This window comes from Procambarus clarkii, chromosome 23, assembly GCF_040958095.1.
Source record: "Procambarus clarkii isolate CNS0578487 chromosome 23, FALCON_Pclarkii_2.0, whole genome shotgun sequence".
NCBI classification, from domain to species: domain Eukaryota; kingdom Metazoa; phylum Arthropoda; class Malacostraca; order Decapoda; family Cambaridae; genus Procambarus; species Procambarus clarkii.
This window is the reverse complement of record NC_091172.1, coordinates 24,083,057-24,100,661: the sequence shown is the minus strand read 5'-3', so window position 1 is coordinate 24,100,661 and position 17,605 is coordinate 24,083,057. Positions and strand designations below refer to the sequence as shown.

At 46.4% G+C, this 17,605-nt stretch overlaps 1 protein-coding gene across 1 annotated transcript; it reads right to left on the bottom strand.

The window, feature by feature from the left end:
- Positions 1-12,430: 12,430 nt before the first annotated feature.
- LOC138367776 (nucleolar protein 58-like) lies at positions 12,431-12,946 on the bottom strand. Its single transcript, XM_069329739.1, has one exon. The coding sequence runs from the start codon at positions 12,944-12,946 to the stop codon at positions 12,431-12,433; it is 516 nt and encodes a 171-aa protein (XP_069185840.1).
- Positions 12,947-17,605: the final 4,659 nt, after the last annotated feature.

The window sequence follows — 17,605 nt, the reverse complement described above, 5'->3', positions numbered from 1 at the left end:
TTCACCTAGTTGTATTCACCTAGTTGTATTTGCGGGGGTTGAGCTTTGCTCTTTCGGCCCGCCTCTCGACTGTCAATCAACTGTTTACTATTTTTTCCCCCACACCACACGCACACACACACCACAGGAAGCAGCCCGTGACAGCTGACTAACTCCCGGTACCTATTTACTGCTAGGTAAGAGGGGCATTCAGGGTGAAAGAAACTTTGCCCATTTGTTTCTGCATGGTGCGGGAATCGAACCCACGCCACAGAATTACAAGTCCTGCGCGCTATCCACCAGGCTACCAGGCCCGGTGGCCTGTGTTGGTGTGTGTGTGTGTGTGTGTGTGTGTGTGTGTGTGTGTGTGTGTGTGTGTGTGTGTGTGTGTGTGTGTGTGTGTGTGTGTGTGTGTGTGCATGTGTGTGTGTGCGCGTGTGTGTGCGTGTGTGTCCGCGCGTGTGTGTGTGTGTGTGTGTGTGTGTGTGTGTGTGTGTGTGTGTGTGTGTGTGTGTGTGTGTGTGTGTGTGTGTGTGTGTGTGTGTGTGTGCGTGTGTGCGTGTGTGCGTGTGTGTGCGTGTGTGTGCGTGTGTGCGCGCATGTGTTCGCGCGTGTGTGCGTGCGCGTATAGGTAACTACTTTATACCCTGAAGAGCTCTTGGTGTGTCTACTGTAAACAATTTACACAAGAACTACGTCCCGGTGTAGGTTGACGCGTGGGCCAGAGTCATGTCTCCCAGAGTCATGTCTGCTACGGTCAAGCAACAGTCATGTCTGCTACGGTCAAGCAACAGTCATGTCTGCTACGGTCAAGCAAGAGTCATGTCTGCCAGGGTCATGTCACGGTGTGGTCTGCGAGAAATCTGCAGTGGTCACGTCCAGCAGGGTTATGCAGCAGACTGGCCCATCAGTATTCAGACCGTTGCCGTGCAACCTACAGAGAAAAATCATCCGACTCTATTCAACTGTTTTCAAGATAATCCAGCCATAAAAAATCTTTGGTAATATTTATTCTATCTCTATTGTCCTGCTTTCCCCTAATGTTGCAACCTACCTCACTATGCAACATGAGAGGCAACACGCACGCACACTCGCGCCACCACGCACCCACACGCACGCACAGTTTACCTGGAGACAAGACACTTCAACCACGGAAAGGAAGACTGGGAGAATGGGGGAACCACATGGAGGTGCAGAGACATGGAGAGCTAAACTCTTGGACGTGATAACAAGAAACTTCTTGAGCCAAGGGACCCGCAAGAATGAGAGCCAAAGGGAAGCTCTGGACTCGACCTGATATTCACCGTGATTGAGTCAGACATCGGGAAGTTTTCAATTAGGAGCCCCCATGGAAATGAGTTCCCACAGCGTATTGATATTTGAGTATCTGGTGGATGTAGGGGTAACCTCTCCATGGGAAGGGATTGGAAAGCCAAAGGTTAGCTTACCGAAATGGAAACTATGATGAGATGAGGAATTGAGCACACATTGTACATGATGCCCATTCAGGTGTACGCCGGCCAAGCGTGGAATCCCCGCCTGAAGAAGCATAATATCATATTAGAAAACATCCTGCGTTTACCTGGAGTTTACCTGGAGAGGGCTTCGAGAGTTCTATTCCCTAAGCCCGGCCCAGGACCAGGCTCGACATGTGATAACTTGGTCCAACAGGCTGTTGCTTAGACCAACCTGTAGGCCACATATCCACTACAGCCCGGTTTGTTTGGCTTGTTTGTCTTGCAAGAAGTTGTCTAATTGCTTCTTGAAGAAGTCTATTTTAGTCCCGGCAATATTTCTTATGCTTGCTGCGAGAGTATTGAACACAGAGGACTTCTGATGTTCATACAGTGCTCTCTTATTGTGTCTATCAACCTCACGACTCTTGAAGATAGACGCTGTCGAGGAGACATGATCACCACATACAAACTATTTACGCCAATTGAGAGGGTACACAAGACAAACAATCAAGACAGAGGGTCACGAACAAAGGACACGGGATAAATTAGTGCTCGAATGAGCTACAGAGATACCAGAAGGAAATTTACGTCACATTTGTAAAGAATGTAAATTACCCTTTGAATTAAGTAGTTGGAGTAAACTCCACACATGGATTCTTACTCAGATTAGACCAGAGGCCGAGGAGTTCGGAAACATGTGTGTATACCTGTTGAATGATGGTTGAAAGGCAGGACTCTAGAGCTAAAACTCTACCTCCCCTAACACAACTAGGTGAGTACAATTATGCGATGACACAAATCTACCTCGAGTTTAGAAGTAGGAAAAAATATAAGTTTTTTGGTATATGATCTGCGGTAGGATGAGGGTGATAGTGAACGCAACACTGTACGGGTTATAACGTAACCCATCACTGTATAGCGCACGGAACAGTCTGCGCATGTCGTAAGTTACATAACGAACCCCACAAGCCATCACTACAGGTACCTCTGGCAGTTTGCACCACCTGCTGACGTAGATCTGACCAAATGTAAACTCTGTCAGCAGAACAGCTCACATACCTTACCTCACTATATGCTTCAATGCGAAAAAAGTCGCCGAATTCGGAGATAACTCTCACGAATGTTCTAAAAATGTGTAAGTACTTCATTCAAAATATTCAAAGTTGCAATTAAACCTTACAACTGAATACATAAGTTGAGTAGCTAACTGAACATATATATATCACACTTAATTCCATGAAAATCGTCTGGGGTGTTTATAAATGCCAATATTTATTAAAGCAGTTAACTTCGGCCTACCACGACCAGCATATGTCCGTCCCATACCTCAGACCATTCCCCTTGCAAAGTTATGTGAAGCTAGCCACAAGCGTCTGGCCTCCAACTATGGACAGACATACACACAGGCCCTCATAGTATAGACTGTATAACTAGCATCACAACACTGATATTTGCTTACTTAAATGAACTTTAAAGTTCAATTCCTGATCGTATTATGTGCCACACTAACCTTTACCACCATCACTAACGGGATGGTTATTGGGCCCCACTACCACCCACAGGATGGGTATTGGACCCCACTACCACCCACAGGATGGGTATTGGGCCCCACTACCGCCCACAGGATGGGTATTGAACCCCACTACCACCCACAGGATGGGTATTGGATCCCACTACCACCCACAGGATGGGTATTGGGCCCACTACCGCCCCCATGGGATGGTTATTGGGCCCCACTACCACCCACAGGATGGGTATTGGGCCCATTACCACCCACAGGATGGGTATTGGGCCCATTACCACCCACAGGATGGGTATTGGGCCCACTACCACCCACAGGATGGGTATTGGGCCCATTACCACCCACAGGATGGGTATTGGGCCCACTACCACCCACAGGATGGGTATTGGGCCCACTACCGCCCCCATGGGATGGTTATTGGGCCCCACTACCACTCACAGGATGGGTATTGGGCCCACTACCGCCCCCATGGGATGGTTATTGGGCCCCACTACCACCCACAGGATGGGTATTGGGCCCACTACCGCCCCCATGGGATGGTTATTGGGCCCACTACCACCCACGGGATGGTTATTGGGCCCATTACCACCCACAGGATGGGTATTGGGCCCACTACCACCCACATGGGATGGGTATTGGGCCCCACTACCACCCACAGGATGGGTATTGGGCCCACTACCACCCACAGGATGGGTATTGGGCCCACTACCGCCCCCATGGGATGGTTATTGGGCCCACTACCACCCACGGGATGGTTATTGGGCCCATTACCACCCACAGGATGGGTATTGGGCCCACTACCACCCACATGGGATGGGTATTGGGCCCCACTACCACCCACAGGATGGGTATTGGTCCCACTACCACCCACAGGATGGGTATTGGGCCCACTACCACCCCCATGGGATGGGTATGAGGTGCATTACATATGAATAACAAACTGTAATGAGCAAAACATTCTGCGTACATGCGTATAATAACGTACCACAATCACTGCGTACAGTGGTCGAGTGATATACGCACAGTCTACGCTTGTGCGTATATCACACGCACAAACGACCGTCACACGCATATACCAAACGATATAGCCAGTCTTTTGTCATGAAAAAAGGGGGGAATACCGCAGCAAATTTATTTACGTTTTTCAAGAGCGGTTCTAATTAAATGTTAATCCTTTGACAAGCGCCAGAATATATTATGGCAGAACTGAGAGAAGCTGGCAACTGAAATATTTAATAATTTGTGCATTGAAGAGCGATGGTGATTAAATGGGGTTGTTATTAGCGTGTCACAGCCCACCCCAGTGATGAGTCCTCATCTGGCACTGTAGTGTCATCAATCGGCACCCCAGTCACTGTCAAGAGTGTCATCAACCAGTCACAGACACACCCACTCATCACGACTGACAGTGATCACCTTGTCACTGACACAGTGTCAGTGTACCTGGTGATGTATCTGGTACATCCAGTCATTAATCAGTCATCAACCAGTCACTGACACAGTCATCACCCAGTACAGGTAGTGTGTGCAAGGTGGGTCAGAGAGCAGTGGGGGGGGGGGGAGCCCCAGCGCCCCCCTTCCATTCTATATTAAAAGATTTTCATCTATATTAATGTCTAGGCCGTTGTGGTGCTGTTCAACATCACCCCTTTTCATTACCTCTACCTCTCACCCCCCCATAACCCCCCTCACAGCCCCCCCATAACCCCCCCCTCACACCCCCCACCCCCACAATCCTCCTAACTTGTGGTCATGACCCGTTTGGTCCGGCGGTTCCTACAGGACCGTTTCTAATGGCTTCTTGAACACTTCCACTTTCAAGAACACTTCTATGCAGCAGCCGCAACATTAATACTGAGGACGGGCCCATAACAACAACAACAATCACAACTCAAATGCCGAAGTTGGCACATTATAATACATAGTCCACACGCCAGGCAACACCAAGCAACACTGAACACTCTGAGAGTGACCTCTGTCAAGTCCGACCTCGTGTGGGTATGAGGTCGGTGTGGGTATGAGGTCGGTGTGGGTATGAGGTGGGTGTGGGTATGAGGTCGGTGTGGGTATGAGGTCGGTGTGGGTATGAGGTCCGTGACGAATCGGTCGTCTCAGGCGAGGGGCTGACTATTAAACAAGCCTTAACCTAAAGTAATTAATGAGGAGAAAACACTCGACCAATGCGACTAATATAGCACTTGTGAAAGGACACGCGGACAGTTAAAGAGGTGGGCTGTGAGGACAAGGGGCTGGGATAGGACGGAGGAAAGGAATGGTATCGAGAGGTCAGGCCAGCAAAAATTGACGCCCCCAAAGGCCTCTGAAGACACGCTGTAGTTTGCTGCTAACTCTTAAGAGTTCTAGTAGACAAGACCGCGGGAGTAGCACAACTTGCAATTCTAACATTTGGGCAAATATTCCCCACTTGAACTGGTCGTTACAGCGACGACCTCGCTTCTTGCAGGTCGGTGTTCAGTCCCCGAGACTCCAGGTGGATGGACTCCAGGTGGTTGGACTCCAGGTGGATGGACTCCAGGTGGTTGGACTCCAGGTGGATGGACTCCAGGTGGTTGGACTCCAGGTGATCGAACTCCAGGTAGATAGACTCCAGGTGCTCGAACTCGAGGTGGATAGACTCCAGGTGCTCGAACTCCAGGTGATTGGATTCGAGGAGTTCCTTGACTCCTTCCCTCCTATTCCAGCTCCTCTCCTCCATTCCAAAAGAGGAGAACCGGACTCCTCCAGTCCGGATCAGCACATTCTCCCCCAACCTTATACTGTACATGCGTGGACATCACCAGTCGCTAATATGAAGATAGAGACAGGTCGAAGAAGACACAATATAACTTTGATCCTACAGCCTCATCATGCCAGGAGGAAATATATACAAAAAATTTAATTAAACTGGTCGTATGGTCGAGTCCCGCCGGGTGTGTGGGGCTAGCTTAAGGGGAACGACAAAACTATACTTTACTAACCTTCTAGGGTACCTAGTAAGACCCCCTCCCAGGGGAGTTCCAGGTGGTGGTGCTGAGAGAGTGCCAGGTGGTCTTAGTGCCAGGCTGCTAGAGGCCAGTCGGTCCAGGTGGCGCCGATGAGGGAGTGCCAGGTGGTGCCACGCTCACACTACATATTCAACGCCTGGCAAGCCAGGAGAACAACCTCCCTGTTTCACCGTGCTCATGTGCTCAGTGACGTGTTGACGTGCTCTGTGACGTGCAGACGTGCTCTGTGACGTGTTGGTGTGCTCAGTGACGTGTTGACGTGCTCAGTGACGTGTTGACGTGCTCTGTGACGTGTTGGAGTGCTCAGTGATGTGTTGGTGTGCTCTGTGACGTGTTGGTGTGCTCTGTGACGTGTTGACGTGCTCAGTGACGTGTTGACGTGCTCTGTGACGTGTTGGTGTGCTCAGTGATGTGTTGGTGTGCTCTGTGACGTGTTGCCATGGTCTGTGACGTGTTGCGTGCACGTGCAGACGTGCTCACTAATTATTTAACACCGTCTCGCCTCTCATACCTCTCCCACACGGGCTATTCTTCACAAGTTAGTTGCATATTAATATCATTTTCTCCTTCAAGAACTCTCAACATCACCCACAAACGATAACAAAAACCACGATAGCAGAGACAAAAGGACAGCAAACGATAACAGGTGGCAACTTAATACATTAATCTATAATAACTTCGGTAATTTTTGTTTTTTGTTTTTTTCGAGAACGCAATTAACCACGTGGTCAAAAATGTGACGGATACGGAACAAAGACAATAATTCCTCCCGCGGATAAAAACGAAATATTACCGCTTCCAAAAAACTATGACAAGAATCGCCGGAGTGTGTACACGAGAGACGCCCTTTATCGCGAGGTGTGCCCCGTGCTGCAGACATAATAATTAAATCAATTATTTTTCTCGCGGAAATATATCGAATGGCGTCCAGGAGGGTGACGGTGGGTGGGTGGGGGGGGGGGGGGAGCTAGAGGGTGACGATGGGTGAGGGGCGTCCTGGAGGTGACGGTGGATGGGTTGGGGGGGGGCGTCTTGGATGGTGACGGTTTGAGGGGGGGGCGTCTTGGAGGGTGACGGTGGGTGGGGGGGGGCGTCCTGGAGGGTGACAGTGGGAGGGGGGGCGTCTTGGAGGGTGACGGTGGGTGGGGGGGCGTCCTGGAGGGTGACGGTGGGTGAGAGGCGTCCTGGAGGGTGACGGTGGGTGGGGTGGGAGGCGTCCTGGAGGGTGACGGTGGGTGGGGAGGGGCGTCCTGGAGAGTGACGGTGGGTGGGGGGGGGCTCCTGGAGGGTGACAGTGGGTGGGGGGGGCGTCCTGGAGGGTGACGGTGGGTGGGGTGGGAGGCGTCCTGGAGGGTGACGGTGGGTGGGGTGGGAGGCGTCCTGGAGGGTGACGGTGGGTGGGGGGGGGGCGTCCTGGAGAGTGACGGTGGGTGGGGGGGGGGGCGTCCTGGAGGGTGACAGTGGGAGAGGGGGAAACGTCCTGAACCTCTCCTGCTCGTGTCCCTCACCACAGTGGCTGAGGTCTGGACTTTAAGCAGTCTTGTGAAGGCTGTCTGAAGCCGCCAGTACCAGTCCTAACTCTGTAATCTAACTTCACTCTCACTTAGAAATGACGGCACAGAACGTAACAAAATCAGAGTCACTCGCAGAGTTCTTGAATGTATTTCACATCAGTTCCAAAAGTTCATTTGCAGGGAGGATGGAGTCCGTGGTTCCCATCGATCTATAGTCACAGTTAATGGATATATATACATCACTTTTGCGCCAATGAATATATATTATTGAATTATCCTGCTAAGCAGTTAATTCTTGAAAATTATATTTTCATGTTGGTATACAGTCCCAGGGTTGCCAGATTGGGCTACAAGTAGCGAATTGGGCTACTTTTGAGAGCCCCACGCTCCCAAATTTTTAATTTCGCTACTTGCGACTTTTTGGGCTAGTTTAAACGCAAGTTGGGCTACTTTGGGCTATTAATATTAAGAAACTCAATGATGATTATTTATGCTTTAATAATATAATCTGTACAAATCACAGCAGAGTCCAACAGCCTGATTGACTAGACCACTTAACGCAGGAGAGCCCTGGTCAGAGACCGGCCCCTGGGGACGTTGATCCAAGGAACCTTTGAAAGAAAAAGTAACCGCAAGGCAAGGTAATCCTCCCCAGGGGCAATAGATTTCCCAACCTTAATTGTTAATAATACTTCATCCCAAAAGCTACAGCTGGTTCCTCAGATCTTCATTAAGGGGAGAAAGTTATCTAGAAATTTCCAGATTGATAAATGATGGGAAGGATCCCTTACAGTTAATACCTTTGTCAGGAAGACGATGGTTGGCAAGGAGCGGTAGTGTAAAGCGGCCGTTTGATCAGTGGGGTTCTCTAACAACTCATTACCAAATAGTTTTTTCCTCTTGTGATAAATATGTTGCAAGGCAACTATTTTCAATGTACGCTGATCCCTCCAATAAGCTATATTTCACATGTCTCAAACCAATCCTAAATGATTTTGAAAGGATGATTTTTCTTTATCAAAAGATGAAGCAGATCAGTATAGCCTTCACACTGTCTTAGAAAACTTCACTCTTGGAATACTCAGAAGAATCTTTCGTCCTCATCATGCAAAGCTTCATGTTAATTTGGACTACAATTCTATGTATCTGCCCCTGGAGAAAGTTGACTTTGGTTACGAATTTTCAACACTTCGGCCACCAACAGACAGAACAATTTTACAACTCAGGAAAAGTTTCAAAATGTTCAAGAAAGATGCGATAATTTTTTAATGAAAGCTTGCAAATAGCTTCTTTCTCGTATTCTAAGTAATGTTGAAACTATAAAAAAAGGTGAAAAATCTGTTACCTATCATATGCCTTAGCTTACATGGCCACCAATTTCAGAACTTCCGTTAGTATTAGCTGACCAATCTAAGCTTAGTGAAATTGAAAGACAGTGGCGCCTACTGTTAACCATTGACTAGTCAACATTTGTAAGGGACAAATTCCGACATCTGAATCGTCATTTTAGACCAAGACAACAACTGTCAAGAACACTGCTGGCGATCCCATACTGATTGACCTCGCTGAGTTTGTGTTGAAAATATACAGCTTGCCAATCAGTAATGCCCTGGTTGAACGGATATTTTCGAGAGTAACGTCTGTGAAAACTAAACTGAGAAATCTTGAATGGGAATGGGACTTGAGCTTTTGACATCAGTCTTGAGAATCAAAACATATCTTGAAGAAAATGTAACTTGTTGCTCGTCATTTGAACCACTCATGTCAATGCTTAAATATAAGTCTGCAATGCAATATACAAGAACGAGGTTGTGGATGCAGATCAAGATCTTGGTAATCTTCAACTGTAAAGACGTGGAAGGACTCCACACCCATTAAGCTTCAAACAGTAAATATTGATAAGTTATCCTATTATCATATTGGTTAAATATATATATATGCAGGGATAATGTTAATAAAATAATTAAAATCGTTTAACGTACTCTATATATCATAATAGATAACTTTGAAACCCGTATCAATCACTAAACAAAAAACTGGGCTACTCTTATTACAAACTCGCTACTTTTAGACCGTCAGCTCGCTACTTTTAGCAATTTGGATCTGGCAACCCTGTACAGGCCAGCGACAAAAATATAAAAATGAAGACTTGTTTATTCCGTGGCCTCGCCTGTGTAGTTAGACCAGATCTTAGACACTCTTGTTAGTTGATTATCGTTTGGGCTCGGTCTTTGTCAGCCAGGGCTCGGTCTTTGTCAGCCAGGGCTCGGTCTTTGTCAGCCAGGGCTCGGTCTTTGTCAGCCAGGGCTCGGTCTTTGTCAGCCAGGGCTCGGTCTTTGTCAGCCAGGGCTCGGTCTTTGTCAGCCAGGGTGCCTGTTTGTCAATCAGGGTGCCTGTTTGTCAACCAGGGTTCCTTGTTTGTCAACCAGGGGTGTCTGTTTGTCAACCAGGGTTCCTTGTTTGTCAACTAGGGTTCCCTGTCTGTCAACCAGGGGTGCCTGTCTGTCAACAGGGGTCCCTGGTCGTCAACCAGGGTTCCCTGTTTGTCAACTAGGGTTCCCTGTCTGTCAACCAGGGGTGCCTGTCTGTCAACAGGGGTCCCTGGTCGTCAACCAGGGTTGACTGTTTGTCAACTAGGGTTCCCTGTCTGTCAACCAGGGGTCCCTGGTCGTCACAGTACAAATAAAAGAGAAAGTTCTATCCGGTGAGTTGCATAATTAAGACGTGACGAAAGAGTCAGCTGGCCGGTCAACAACGCAGGTAAACAAAACTTATTGCACAATGAAACACGTTTTTGTTCCAGTATATTTTATTTGTAAATTGTTTACCTAAAAGGTATAGAAAATAATTCATTGTGTCGGGGGACAGGCAGCCAAGTTTTACGTACAGTATATGTTAGGGAGCCGGTCGGCCGAGTGGACAGCACGCTGGACTTGTGATCCTGTGGTCCCGGGGTCGATCCCGGGCGCCGGCGAGAAACAATGGGCAGAGTTTCTTTCACCCCATGCCCCTGTTACCTAGCAGTAAATTAGGTACCTGGGTGTTAGCCAGCTGTCACGGGCTGCTTCCTGGGGGTGGAGGCCTGGTCGAGGACCGGGCCGCGGGGACACTAAAGCCCCGAAATCATCTCAAGATAACCAGATGTTCCACTAGATTTTTTCGCACAAACTTCTTGCAAGTGTCCTTTTCCTGAGTGCATTAACCCTACCTCGACCAGGTACTCAAACGTGTGTGTGTGTGTGTGTGTGTGTGTGTGTGTGTGTGTGTGTGTGTGTGTGTGTGTGTGTGTGTGTGTGTGTGTGTGTGTGTGTGTGTGTGTGCGCGCGCGCGCGTGCTATATATATAACACACACACACACACGAATATGAATATTGCCGTATGAGTGAGCAATATGGTGGTGGCAGTACAATAAAGGGAAGGAGTAAGGATCACACTGCCGCCACTCCCTGGGGGCCTCGGGCCACATCGACACACACAATAAGTCACCATAAAAAGGTTTTTGGTGGCGGGCTTTAGACATGACCAACCAAAAAGGGATTGAGTCCTGCATCTAGTTAGTTAACCCCTAAAATAAACTCTGAGTACATGTACACCGATAAGTGGAACACATCTCCGTGTACATTCCGGCTGAAGTATAACTGGACGTTCGAATGAGATATCGTTCGCTTAAATAAAGTTTCGTTCGGTCGTTAGACTGAATTATCGTATTTTCGGTGGAAGCATCGCACGCTGTCGTAAGCTCATGTCTGAAATATTTCACACTCGTTTCGGGTCCACCGTTCGTTAGTCAACACTACGCACGGTTGGCTGGCGTTGGCGGCCACTGGTGGTGTCGGGGCTCACCCGCCTGGATGACACCTTCCCACGCCATCGCCCAAGACTGGCCAGTTGCCCACCTCCTTCCTGACACATGACTGATATACTGTCACGGCTGCTGTCTGCGGGCTTCATCCTACACTCTCAACATTATTGTTTTATTTAGTAAGTCAAAGGGAATTTATATCCCACACAATTATAATCAGAGATTTCATGACCTAAATGCTACTAGTGTAAGAGGTCAACCCCCCCCCCCCCGTCCCGAAAGTAAGGCACTGACCAAGACAACACAAACAGGACCATCGACAAAGGACCCTTCAACGTACACACAAATGATAGAGAGTTTAAGAAGTGAATGGAAACAGAGAGAGATGAGTAATAAAGCAAACGGTTCCAGACCCTGAAGCCGCAGAGAACCCTTAAAGCCACCACTTGAGACACCTGCAGCGCCCAGACTTCAACCTTGAGCAGCAGTCAACTCCAGCCTCGAGGAAGAGTCAACTCGCACCATAAAATAAATTCTACTCGAACTCAAAGAAAATGCCAACCCCGAACCCAGAGCGAGAGTCATCTTGAACACTGGGACTCGCTCACCTGGAACCCTAATACAGAACACGGTAACCCTGGAGCAGCTTGCGCAGAAGGCCACGAGAAAAGACCCCATGAGTGATCTGGGCTTCCCATGAAGAGGAGCCAGCTCGTGTGTCGAGACAGCGTGGGAATCCAGGACCCCGGCACTGAACAAACAAGTCACGGCCGACCTATTGAAGCTTCGTGGGAAGTGCGTCGCGGTTCACTAAGTCCAGTCGGACCTTCAGGAAGACGTGATATTCCTTTCCCACGACCTGCCTTGTCCTGGCCAAGAGGGGAACCAATTTTATGTTCCGATAACTTACTTATTGAATGGTCTGGAAATTCTTGAAGAGTTCAACAGGCGGTTCTTATATCTTAATGAGATTTTATTATTTAATGGAGTGCTTCATAATGTCCTGGAAAGCTTTTGTTTATAATGGAGAGCTTTTGCATGACTTGAAGAGCTGTTGAAACCTCTAGAGGGTTGCTTCTTCCTTGGAGAGCTGTTGCATGCCCTGAAGAGCTGTTGCATTCCCTAGGTAATTATTGAAACCGCACAGCAATCATGTGCCGAGGAGTAATGACGCCACAGGCATCACGGCACTCAAGCACAACACACTCATGATGACAGCAGATGATTGCAAAATGGTTCTTATGGTTTGAAGACTCTTCTTTGTCTCGGAGACTCCTCTTTGTCTCGGAGACTCTTCTTTGTCTCGGAGACTCTTCTTTGTCTTGGAGACTCTTGTTTGTCTTGGAGACTCTTCTTTGTCTCGGAGACTCTTCTTTGTCTTGGAGACTCTTCTTTTCCTCGGAGACTCTTCTTTTTCTTGGAGACTCTTCTTTGTCTTGGAGACTCTTCTTTGTCTCGGAGACTCTTCTTTGTCTTGGAGACTCTTCTTTTCCTCGGAGACTCTTCTTTTTCTTGGAGACTCTTCTTTTTCTTGGAGACTCTTCTTTGTCTTGGAGCCTCTTCTTTGTCTTGGAGACTCTTCTTTGTCTTGGAGACTTTTCTTTGTCTCGGAGACTCTTCTTTGTCTTGGAGACTCTTCTTTCTCTTGGAGACTCCGTCTCTTCATCTCTCCTCCAGTTTCACCCGTCTTTTCCCTCTTTCCAGCTTCCCCCCTCCCTCTCTCCCTCTATCACCTACCCCTTCCCATCCCCCACCTCCCTCTTCACTCTCTACCCTCTCCCCCATTTCCTATCTTCAACTTCCTACCCTCCTTCTCCCCTCTCCATCGCTCTTTCCTACTTCAACCCTCTTCCCCCCCCCCCCCACTCCTCTTTTCTCTCCATCTGCCGCCTTTTCCAAATATTTCCCCTCCTCTCTACCCACTCTCCTCTCCTCTCCTCTCCTCTCTCCATTATTCTCTTCCGCCTTCCTCACACCTTTCATCACCTCTCTGGAGAACAAAATCCCAATTACATCCCCCAAAGGAATCACAATAGACACGAATCCTTCTTAAAGTTAGGCAATGGGGCCGACCCTGTTGTGTATTGTGAATTCGTTCGAAAAACAAAAACTCGTTTCTGCCTATTGTGTATTGATTGTCATTGTGCAAGTTGCGCAATTACAAAACAAGTTTGGATGTATTAATTTTTCAAAGATGTGTATTAATTCCACAAGTTGTGTATTAATTGTCCATGTTTCAAAATAGTTTTTTGTGTGTGAATAGTGTATTTATGGAAGTTGCGCTTTAATTACTGAAGTGCTACTGATGTAACTACATTTTTGCACAAATTGTGTATTTGTGTAAGTTCTGTATATGTTATCTGAAAAATAGACCTTCATGAGCAAATGTGAAAGTGTATTTGAGTTATGTGTCAGTGTGTGTGTGTGTATTTTGTGAAAATTATGTTTATGAAATTGTGTAATTTTAGTGAAAGTGCATTTTTGATTGTATGAGCCTATATCGCTCTGCTTTCGTGGTCTGACACCGTCATATATATATATATATATATATATATATATATATATATATATATATATATATATATATATATATATATATATATATGTCGTACCTAGTAGCCAGAACTCACTTCTCAGCCAACTATTCAAGGCCCGATTTGCCTAATAAGCCAAGTTTTCCTGAATTAATATATTTACAATAATTTTTGTCTTATGAAATGATAAAGCAACCCTTTTCTCTATGTATGAGGTCAATTTTTTTTTATTGGAGTTAAAATTACCGTAGATATATGACCGAACCTAACCAACCTTACCTAACCTAACCTAACCTATATTTATAGGTAAGGTTAGGTTAGGTAGCCAAAAAAAGCTAGGTTAGGTTAGGTTAGGCAGGTTAGGTAGACGAAAAAACATTAATTCATTAAAACTTGGCTTATTAGGCAAATCGGGCCTTGAATAGTAGGCTGAGAAGTGCGTTCTGGCTATTAGGTACGACATATATATATATATATATATGGAACGAGTATTTTTGATAGGGTATACATGGATTGATACATTGAGGTGTGGAGAGTTTATGAGTGTAAATGAGGCGTGCACAGGATTAACAGTGAGGGAGGATTGAATGAAAATGTCTGAGTGATGTTATAGCTTATTATTATTATTATTATTATTATTATTTTTAATTATATAATACTAAATATATGTATGTTGTTGGAGACTTCAACAGGGGGGTTAAATAGTGTTCCTATGTTCGAGTTTCTGTTATTTGACTCTTACGTAAGTGAGATACTTGTCCGTGGATGTTTTTGGTTAACCTGGACTGGAAGTAAATAGGTGATCCTGCTCGGTTCCCTATAAAGGCTTTCGGGAATTTGATTTCATATGTTCTATATGCGTCCTTAGTTAGAAATGATCTTTGAAAATGGGAATCAACACACTATTACAGAAAATGGGCGTAATGTGGGAAGATGGGGTTAAATACGAAATCACAGAAAATGTACTTATTGTGTGAGATGATGGATGACATCATTGCACATTAGGCTTGACGGAAAACAGCCCTTTAATCCCCCTTGGCATATATATTGAAAATGGGAATAAATATGAAAATGGGGTTAAATACGCTGTCACAGAAAATGGACTTATTCAGGGAAGATGAAGATTGGCTGGCTAGTGACGTCATTGACCATTAGTGATGACTGTACAGGGTTGACGGGAGGCGATCGTTTTATCTTTAAGGGGGGAAATGGCAGGAGTTAGGAGGGAACCTTTTAATCCCCTTTTGGAGAATTATACATAATGGAAGAGAGAGAGGACGATAAATGAAAGCTAAACATTAGGAGACTATAAGGTACTGGCAAATAAAAAATGAAAATGGGCTATGTCTGTACATCCGGAGAAAATATGAAAACACCCCGTATGTTATGCCCGACCGTCGGGGGAAAATGAAAACACCCTCCCCCCCCCTCCTGCTATGGGCGACTCCTGAAAATTTTAAAACGGTCGCTCGTAGTCATAACTTTCCCTACTACCGTCAAAGTGTTGCTGCATATCCCGAGCACATATCATATATTTCGGAGTGCTATCTTTTCTCTGAGTGTTATCGTATATCACGGAGTGATACAATATATCCCATAGTGCTACGATATATCCCGGGGGGTACTATCCTATATTCCAGAGTGCTGTTGTATATCCCTGATCGCCATCGTAAATTCCCGGAGAATTATCGTATATCCCGACAGAGCATCCGTCCTCGTGACGCAGCATATATCATCCTGATGCAGCACATATCATCCTGACACAGCATCCGTCCCCCTGACGCAGCATCCATCAGTGCAACACTGCCTCCATCACCGTGGCAATGACCTGCACAGCAAACAACAGTGATGCTGCAAGAAATGGGGCGAGACGAACCAGCGACCGTGTTAAGAGAAGACCAAGAGGAGGAGGAGGAGGAGGAGGAGGAGAGGGCAGGAGGAGGAGAGAAGAGTTAAGGAGAGGGAAAGAAGTGAAAAGAGGAGGAAGAGGAGGGAGGAGCGAGAGACAGCAGGAGGAGATGCAGGAATAAAAACAGAAGGAAGAGGGGCGAGAAGTGGAAGATAGGGAGGATTGGAGGGAAGAACGAAGAGGGGGGGGGGGTGGAAGGGGAAGGAGAGAAGGAAGAGGTTAGAGGGAGGGATGGAGAGAAGGAAGAGGATAGATGGAGGGAGGGAGAGAAAGAAGAGGATGGATGGAGGGAGGGAGAGAAAGGGAATGGGTAGATTAGAGTACACTGGGGAGGAAGACAGTTATTTTTTTAATATTATTTTCTACCACAGACGTGGCCACACACTAATAATGCTAACCAGCATATATACATTTTCTTCTGTCCTCCATGGACAGGGTGAGAGATCTGTTAAACATATAGTTCAGGGATTTATTAAACAATCAACCACAGAAGGTGATTGTAGTGCCTTTAAAATGCTAATCTAACCTACAAACATAAATACATAGATACACAGAGTTATGTCTGCCCTACATAAAGTGGTCGATGTATTCTTTACATAGTATCATTAATGTGCATTTACAAAGGTGAAATGTAATTCTGATCAGCTTCCACATATACTTTATACACATACATACATACATATATATACAAACACATATACATCAATATATACACATGTACATGCACACACATACATACACATACATTTATGGCTCTCCTACTCTGAGAGGGTAAAATAGCTGATAGAGAAACTAACATGTTATTAAGCACTTAATCACTGAAGGTGATTAAAAGCACCTTAATCACTGAAGGTGATTAAGGTGCTTTTACAAGCTCAGGTTATATAGTTACATCACATACATACATTGTATAATTGATACATTACATGGTCAATCTAGGGTACAAGTCCAATATATCATCAAGTGTTCCAGTACTCATATAGTAATTACACAGTTCAGCATACCTTAGCCCAGGAGGGCGAAAGTCAGTCAGTATGGGACATTCTACAATATAATGTTCAAGAGAGTGCATGTTTTCTCTTTCACAAAGTTGACACATTGTGTACTCGACATTTGGGTTTTGAGAAAGCTGCCAGATACGTCTATATCCCAGGCGTATTCTGGCCACTATAACATCACATTGCCGGGTTCTTGTTCTATTAGTCCCATATGTGAATGTCTCCTCACGATATCTATCATAATATTTAATGCTACAACTTTCAGGTCTTTGTGAATTTGTTAGGTCGGTGAGATCTTCATTAGATATTTGTTTAAGTATTCTCTTTGTCACTGCTAATGAAACACCCATATCAATTTCTACCACTGGTTTTCTACAGGCTGTCTTAGCAAGCATATCAACAGTGTCATGCCTTGAGATGCCAACATGTGAAGGTATCCATAGGAATTTAATTTCCAATAGGGTGAGGAAACACAGGAGCCACATGACGGAGGCGGTGGTGGGGGGCAACTGGCCCTGCCTCCACTCCTCTGCCCAACCACTTGGGCTGGATGGTAGAGCGACGGTCTCGCTTCATGCAGCTCGGCATTCAATCCCCGACCGTCCACAAGTGATTGGGCACAATTCCTTTCCCCCCGTCCCATCCCAAATCCTTATCCTGATCCCTTCCAAGTGCTATATAGTCGTAATGGCTTGGCGCTTTCTCCTGATAGTTCCCTTCCCTTCCCTACTTCCGCTTCGCCTGCCCCCTCCCCCCCCCTCTCCTCCTCTCACACCCCCCAACATTCACCAAGTTGTGCTTGCGGGGGTTGAGCTTCGTCTCTTTGGTCCCGCCTCTCAACCGTCAATCAACTGGTATACAGGTTCCTGAGCCTATTGGGCTCT